The sequence below is a fragment of the Sander vitreus genome, chromosome 2, assembly GCF_031162955.1.
Source record: "Sander vitreus isolate 19-12246 chromosome 2, sanVit1, whole genome shotgun sequence".
In the NCBI taxonomy this organism is placed as follows: domain Eukaryota; kingdom Metazoa; phylum Chordata; class Actinopteri; order Perciformes; family Percidae; genus Sander; species Sander vitreus.
This window is the reverse complement of record NC_135856.1, coordinates 243,820-252,228: the sequence shown is the minus strand read 5'-3', so window position 1 is coordinate 252,228 and position 8,409 is coordinate 243,820. Positions and strand designations below refer to the sequence as shown.

Here is an 8,409-nt window from a genome sequence, read left to right as displayed (position 1 = left end):
TTATCTTTAAACCTTCATGGAAATAAATCACTAACAGCTGAAGCTGCTCCAATAAAACATGATTACAGTGAAAGTCAACACAATTCATAAAAACTAGTTTTCATCCCTGAGGAGATCATTTCAACATTACTAAAGAAGAACATTTCTGACATTAAAGACACAATCAGTGAGACAAATGTCAACAAAAGTGAAGCCTCGTCCTCCACCAACATTTAAACCACAGGACAGGAAGTTGTTTCCTCCTACAGAGAACACAGAGACATTGAGGAACCAGAGAACCAGAACCCAAACCCAGGATAAAGAGGTTCAGTGAATGTGGTGTTGAAGGTGTGGAGGTGGATCAGTGAGTCAGAGGAGACTGAGTAGAAGGACAGAGAGCCAGCAGGACAGTCCACATACACTGCTACTCTTCTAGAGTCAGAGGAGGAGGAGAGAGGGAGGACTGTTCTTCTGTGGTTGTGCATGACAGAGTAAGCACCATCAGAGCAGTTCAGACTCCAGGACTGATCGTTATATCCAAACCAACAGTCTTCACTGTCGCCTCTCCTCCTGATTCCTCTGTAACTCACTGACACAGAAACCCCTCCTCTTCTCCTCTCAACCTCCCAGTAACAGCGACCAGTCAGACCATCTCTACACAGCAGCTGCCGACAGTCATCAAACATCTCTGGATGATCAGGATATGGCTGCTGCTCCTCCTCCACCCGAGTCACCGTCCTGTTGTTGTCAGACAGTTTGAGGCTTCTGTTCACTGTGTTCATGTCCACTGTGAGTTTACAGGAATCTGATGGAGAGAACGAGACACAACACAGCTGCAGTTAATAATAACATCATCAGTTGAACTTTAGTTAATAGTTATTATGCTTGTCAGTTGAAAGTAAAATAACTTTTAACCCCATCCCCCCCCCCCAACTTTCAAATTTTGTTGATATTGTTTTATTTATAAAACTATTTTAAACAGTAAAGACAGTTGGACTTCTTTTTGTCATACATAGTTTGGTACCATTTTTATGACGCAGGACCCCCCCACTTCTCAAACCAAAGCTTTACCCTTGGTGATGGTTACCCAAAACACAGCAACAGCTTATCATCAGACACATCTGAAGGTTTTATTCTGTGCTCGTGTGCTGATGTTCATTTATACAAAGTTCAATAATGACGCATGTTGTCAGTAATATTCTAATAAATAAAAACTATCAGCTGTGTATTTAAAGAGAAACTGTATCCAGACTTACCCTTCATCAGATCATGTCTTAACCCCAGCTCTCCATCATGGTCCGACCTGGAGAAAGAAACACAGTCAGAATGATACAACATGAGTCCTAACTGCTGTTAGACATGATGCAGAGTTCCCAATGGTGGAAGAAGTATTCAGATCCTTTACTTCAGTAAAAGTACTAATACCACACTGTAAAAATACTCTGTTACAGTAAAAGTCCTGCATTGTAAATGTTACTTATGTAAATGTTAAAATAATAAGAGTCTATGTGTATTTGGTTTATAGGTTATTGTCTATTTTGTTATTATTTTATTGTATGGTCTTGAATATTGAAGTTCCAGTTATCTTTTCTTAATTTTTTACTGTGTGGATGACGATGATAGGTTCATGTTACAAATTGTTTGTGTGTTAAAAAAAACAAATAAAAAATTGTTAATCGCAAAAAATAATTAATACAGAAACAGGAAGATAATGTAGAAATAATAAGAGGCACAGACACCACTGATCTGCTCTGGTTATTATTAATGTCCTCCCACATGATAAAACAGAACATGAAATATTTTCTCTGCATGTTTAAAATGATGGTAACTGGTAACTTTTATATATCTATTTATATAAATTTTAGGTAACTATAATATGTTGATGTTTGTCAAATATGTTCCAACTGTCACTGTATAACGACAGTACTCCATGAATCAGACAATCTATTATGTTATGACTCCTAAAGCCTCAGTTATACTAGTGCGAGACACCGTGACGCGGGCCTCCGTAGATGATCCACATGCTACATTACATTGTTCGTTGCAGTATTCTCTAAAATGCAAGCGGGCGTACAAGCAACATAATCTGTGAATAAGCAAGAAGTAGTAGAGAAGGACAGCAGGCTGCCTGGCAACAGTAGTAAACACATTCACGTTAAATGCCGATGTACCACCAAACATTACATTTATCACTGGAAATGACAGACGTGGTGACATCATTTTCAGGCTCACGCTGGAACAGCATTGCGATCATAAACCTAGCTTTAGAGCTCTTGTTGTCTGTTCTTACCAGAGAGCTTCCAGTATCTGGTGTGGACCATCAGACAGCTTTACATCTCTCAGAGACTGTTTGATCCCAGTCACTAGAAGAAGTCAAAAACGAGGGTAAATTACATTTTTTACTCTGTTGATATATTACACACACTGGCCCGAGTCCACCCACATGCAAACAGGATTTTGCATTAAATGTCAGAGCGATGGAGCAGCCCATGGACAGTAGGGCTGTCAACAAATATTCGAAATTGGATCATATTTTTGAATTGTAAAAAGAAACAGACATCAAAATATGAACATTTATATTGCAACCTTGTGAGAGAAAAAATAGGGGTGTGACTCACACGTTTTACCACAATACGATATATCGATTCTTTGGACAACGGTACAATATTCACTGCTATCACAGAGTCTGCCACAATACGATTTCGATTCAATTTAGAGGCCTGTGTCCAGTACGAGACAATATAAGCCCCTTTAACATTTACAATGATATATATTTACAAAAAGCAACTAAAATATGATTTGTCAATTTCATTACTGAGCTCTTTCATACATTTAAATTAAAAACAAACTACTCTTTTTAATAATAATCATTGAGGATTGAATCGATATATCCAGATGTATCGTTAAACCCCTGAGAAAGAAGTGGCACTACGGGCGAGGGGGCGTGCTGATGATGTTTCTATCTTGTGGCTGCCGCTACCGGGCGTAAACAAACAAAGAGGGGTGAAGAAGGAGATGCAACAAAGACATCAACAAATATGTCTAACTATGGACATGATGAGATTCAGAAACTTCTGACGGGAAAAGTTGACATCGAATCCGTCAGACAAATTCAGGGAACGGCGAGAGACTTATTTTTTATAACCAAATTACGAACAGCTTCGTGACCTGTGTGGTTGGTCCGTTCGCTTTATATCACAATGCCAGACGAATAATCAGTTAACTTGGTGGAGTGGACGGATTCAAAGGTCTAGACCCAGGCAACAGTGGTATATAAATACAGACCTGGAGAGTTATTTTCATCATCTCCTGGTGGCATCACTTCCTGGAAAGAAGAAGAGCCAGTTACACACAATAATAAAAACTGTGATTTGCTGCATTGTGTCAAAATGTTATAGTGTCTCAGCGTGACTTGAGTGTTTATGAAGATATTTGTTCCTCACCAGTTTCTTCAGCACTTCATGGACAGCATCATTGAGTTCATGTTTGTGCATCTTGAACAGTTTTTCTGTCTCAGTTGTACACTCTGTTGTACACAACATAGAGTAAAGAATGTAACGTTAGAGCCAGGAATCACAAGCTATTTTTCAGTTTCAGAGGTAAATGAATGAGTTTCCTCACCAAGGGCTCTGGGCCTTCGTTCAGGTTCATTGTCCCAGCATCTCTTCATCAGTCCTGTCAACTCTGTCAACCCAGCAGCATCGCCCTTGATATCAGCCAGCTGTGGGCGGTCTCCCTGCGGGACGCGCAACATCACTATGAAGGGCTTTGCAGCTACATTGGAGGAAGAATGAAAAAGGCTGTCAGATTGGCCTTGAGGTTAAATGAAACCTTGGTAATACCTGAATAGACAGTCTGGACTGATGATTATGTAAAGGTTCAGGTTAAATCCTGCTAAATGGGACAACTCTGCCACCTCCTGTAACAATTCCAAATTTGACTGTACAATGAATTGTCTCAGTAATAATTGCGATATAATAACAATAACAATATCATTTCAAATTTTAAAATATTTATTTATGTATCACTTTTTCAAAACAAATAAATGAATCCCATGATACATCTTTTAGATAAATCAATGTTATGTGACCCAGATAATGTAATAACATGAGTACAGAGCCTATAAAGTAAACCACGCCTCTTTATTATCATAAAATATAGATTTCTTTTCTTAAATGAACGTAAAATTGACAATTACCATCAACAGTCAAAGACCATAGCTTATGATAGCAATTCATTGCGGTTAAACAAAGAGACAGTGATTACGTGAAAAAATGCTATCATACCATTATGTTACAATTGTTACAAGCCTAGCTTTGAGTTGTAGTAGTAAATACAATACAGAGCAACTAGAATAAGAGCGTGAAAGTCTACATCCCTTGAACAGTATGGTTGAATAGCCCTGCTTTAGTCGATGTGACTTTCTTTTACAAGCCATTACTCTACAGCTCAGAGCCAAGAAAACTAACACTTATAAAGTCCTGCCATTCTTGCACCATGTGTCCCAAGACTCAAATGAGAAAAACTAAGATAAAGGTAGAAGATTTTTTGAGCATTGGTAGTCACTCAAACAACAGTCACTTACATTCATATGGTTGTTTCCCTGTGACAATGGACCAAAGGAGTATCCCAAAACTGAAAGACAGACAGCGAGAGAATTCCATGTCAGGATTATCATCCATCATAACAATCACACCCTGGTTGATTGCTGGCTAGGGTTTGTTGTCATCTGTAAATTAATGCTCATGTGAGAATGAGGACATTCAATGACAATAAGGAAATCTGTGCATGAAGTTACCTCACTTTACGCCTCTTCTCTGAAAACAATTCCCTCACCTGTTAAAGGACTATGCCAATGCTAATTCGACTATCTGTCAAGACTGAACCTGTGCTAGACATGGTGCCCAGAGTAATCCCGTCTCCAGTTATTATTTATTATATGATACTTTTATTCAAGTGCTGGTTCGATGCGCTTGTACCTGTAGATATCAAAGGATCTGGTAGGTTCGTACGATGTGCTTTCAAAAGCCTCTGGTGGCATGTAGTTAATCGTTCCTCCTAGTGATTCACTGTTCTTGGAAACCTGTGTGACGCTGCAGGAAATCCGGGCAAGGCCAAAATCTGTAAGCTGCAGAGAGAATTAGCAAAGAGAGGAAGGAAGCAGAAGATGTTCTTTATTTGGTAACACTTTATTTGAAGGGGTGTGCAGAAGACTGACATGAAACCAGTCTTACCAGAGTCTTTATGAATGTTCATGACTGTTGTAATTGACTTATTTGGTAAATTATGACTCTTTTAATGCTAAATTAGCATTGTTTGAGATGTTTGTGTTATGACAACTTGACATTAACCTAGATAACATAATCATAAATAAGTCATAGCAGGCCTCATTATCAAACTTGGTGGTTGATTTTTATATTGGCTGTCATGAGACCGTTAGAGTTAGTCAAAGACATTGAAAAACGGGTAGTGCGGGTAAACTGGAAACATCTGGAGACCCCTCTCAGAGAGAACTCACACCTCTGTAGGATCTGTTATGGCATCCCTGTGGAAGTTGGGGGCATTGAACCCTAGTGGGTAATGTTTAAAGCTTCCATTGGTGAAGCTGCAGCGGGGAGCTGTGGTCTCAGGTGCCTCAAGGGGCGGTAACCCTCGAACATCGTGGTGGACACCGATGGTCAGGGAAGTCGTTCCTCACCTTTGCCCACGGGGCCCAGTTGGCCAAAGCCCGAAGAAACAGCTTGGTGCTTACACCGCCACCAACCTGTGGACCCTCGACCCGCAGGGATGGTCATCTGGGTTGGAGGCCTGGGTGTGCCGATTGCTGACAAGGCAGACTAGCTTTGAGAACGTGAAACGTAACCTCTCTGGTGGAGAAGAAGCTAGAGCTGGTGCGGGAGGTTGAGTGGTACCAGGTAGCTATAGTTGGACTCACTGACTCACTTCAACTCACATTCTCAAATAGGGGGGCGCTTGGACAGGTCCCTCTAGTGTTTGTTTCTTACGCAAAAAGTGTCCTTCATCTTTTTGTGACCCGTCATTTAAAAAATGTATGGTTAACTGACATGGGGCACAAGATCAGGGCATATGTATAAAAGGTTAAAGGTGCTCTAAGCGATGTTGGGTGACAGCACTTCTTGTTGACGTTCGAAGTATTTTCAAACAAAACGAGGCTAGCTCGCCCCTCCCTTCTCCTTATCCCGTCCCCTCTTCCTCCCTTCCGTGCTTCCGCCCACTAACCCCCCCATCCCCACCCCCCAATCCTTCTTGTCGGTTATTGGCTGGAATGCTGGAAGACTGTTTGTTATGTTTCGTGGTGCAGGTTGGCACAGTTTATTTTTGTTGGGGTTTGTGGAGCGTGGGCTGTCTACAGAGACCACGTTTTTTAAAGTGTGTTTAGGGGACAGGCAGCTCGCGGATAGTGAGGAGATGTTTGCTGTACGTGACAAAAAATGTAGCCTAAAAAAACGCGTGACATCGCTTAGAGCACCTTTAACTGACATGGGGCTCAAGAACGGGACGTATGTATACAAGAACAGGACATGACTCCAGTCTCCTGAGTGAAAGTCCTGTATTTTTTCGATCCATCTAGCACAATATTTAGTCCTTAATACCATCTTGTGGGCTTACAATATGTTTTACAGGCTCCCTTTATTCTTCATAGAGTGTGCAAACTATTATAACAGTATAGAGTAAGCATGAGGCCTGTCCTCTCCTCAAAGCCTGGGACTCACCTTGGCATTGAGAGCGTCGTCCAGCAGCACGTTTTGGGGCTTCAGGTCCTGGTGGAGCACAGGACGGGGCAGACTGTGGAGGAAGTTTATACCCAGAGCCACTTGGTGAGCCAGTCTGAAGACCAGGGGCCAGGGTGGAGTTCCCCTCAATGCTTCCTGTAAGATTGTTTCCAGAGTTACAAATCCACAAATAGTGGAGATAGTGAGCTACACATATGACCTGCACTACCATTCAAAGGTTTGGAATATGCTGTTATATTAATGTTCTTCTTCTTCCCTGCAATAATAACTATTTGAACATGAAAACTGTATAATTCAGACACCAAATGTACTATTTACATTTAAAATAGTTTTGAAATGAAATGACTTCGAACTTCCATTTAGTTGATACTTCACTTCTTATGCTTTTTTAATTTTTAATGACTTCAACTCGTAGCAGAGTATTTTTACAGTGGTATTACTCTAAGTAAAAGATATGAGTAGTTGTTCCACCCCTGGTTACCTGTAGGGAGGCCAATGATCCTCTCTCCATGACCTCCATGACCAGACCAAGCTGTGTTGACCTGCCAGAGGGCGTTCGACCCTTGAAGATCCCTCTGACGGCCATAACATGCGGGCTGGTGGCTTGACGCATCATTTTGATCTCATTCAGCAAAGACATCTCGGTCCTGTGTGTGTTTGTTTGCATTATGAGTAATTCACAACTTTATGTAGTTATAAACAGGAAACCCTTTGTAAGCACTTACCCCTCGCCCTGAAGAAGCAGTTTAATGGCCACGTCAGCGCCCCACTGATGATGCCTGGCTTTGTAGATTTGTCCAAAACCCCCAGAGCCAATCTCCTCCCAGTCCTCCAGGCTGGAGTCTTCAACAAACTGTTCCATAGTTCACTGGAGGAACAAATTATTGGTATAATCAAACCCTGAGTCCAATTTAAAAAAAGTAGCTGCAACATGTGATGTAATCCTAAAAATCTTCTATTACAATCCCTTTATTTAACCCTTCTGTTGTCCTTGGGTCCAATTTGACTCATTTTCAAAGTTTCTGTATCAAAAATATGGGTTTCTTTCAACCAAATTGCCCAAAAATAACATGGATAGTTCCATACACGAAACTGCTGTACTTATTTTGTCCCGGGAAGACAACACTTATATCAAAATTTTGACTCATGGATAGGATCATTGTGAACCTTTGACAGAAAAGACATAGTGGGTGTTTAGTGAAACCAAGGGTGTGTTCGAGTTGTAAGGCGGTTGTTTTGGACACACCTCAGCCAGTTGAAAGATGGGGGTGGGGGGGGGTGCTTAGCCCTCAGGGTATGCAGAACTTGTGCTTGCTAAATCTTTGCATCTACATCTTTTGTTACTGTATTAGAACTACAATCCAGTCAAGAAACCAGTCAAGAAACCAATATGTTAAAGGTGCTGTAGGTAGCATGGTGAAGATCCAGGACTTAGCCAAAACATTTGAACATCAACAACTTCTCAGTCCCTCCCCCCTTTCCTCTAAAGCCCAAAACGGTATCCTAAGCCCTTCCCCCCACAAGGGAGAATGAATGCGTGTGCATGAGTTAATGACCTGCTTCCTGTAGTTCTACTGGAACATCGGGTCAGTTTCAGCAGATATGACAGAAAGGGAGTTTTAGACTTACCTGCTGCACCTTTAACAAGTAAAAAGCGACAGACATATTTTCTTCT

General features: G+C 41.1%; 1 protein-coding gene across 1 annotated transcript; it reads right to left on the bottom strand.

Annotated features, from left to right (window-relative positions):
• Window positions 1–242: 242 nt before the first annotated feature.
• LOC144530774 (receptor-interacting serine/threonine-protein kinase 4-like) lies at window positions 243–7,596 on the bottom strand. The gene is made up of 11 exons (XM_078270497.1): window positions 7,460–7,596; window positions 7,216–7,381; window positions 6,714–6,869; window positions 4,959–5,107; window positions 4,565–4,614; window positions 3,601–3,753; window positions 3,423–3,505; window positions 3,265–3,304; window positions 2,270–2,342; window positions 1,236–1,282; window positions 243–784 (listed from the first exon to the last, which is right to left on the bottom strand). Exons 1-11 carry the CDS (start codon window positions 7,594–7,596, stop codon window positions 243–245), a joined length of 1,596 nt encoding a protein of 531 aa, XP_078126623.1.
• Between the last annotated feature and the right edge of the window lie 813 nt (window positions 7,597–8,409).

What these genes read in the sequence shown, in the direction of transcription:
- LOC144530774 (XM_078270497.1), bottom strand. Translation starts at nt 7,596, where the DNA reads ATGGAACAGTTTGTTGAAGACTCCAGCCTGGAGGACTGGGAGGAGATT. An exon ending in GATCATTGGCCTCCCTACAG is followed by an intron (nt 6,870 to 7,215) that starts GTAACCAGGGGT and finishes ACAATCTTACAG; the next exon opens with GAAGCATTGAGGGGAACTCC. An exon ending in AGGGAAACAACCATATGAAT is followed by an intron (nt 3,754 to 4,564) that starts GTAAGTGACTGT and finishes CCTCCAATGTAG; the next exon opens with CTGCAAAGCCCTTCATAGTG.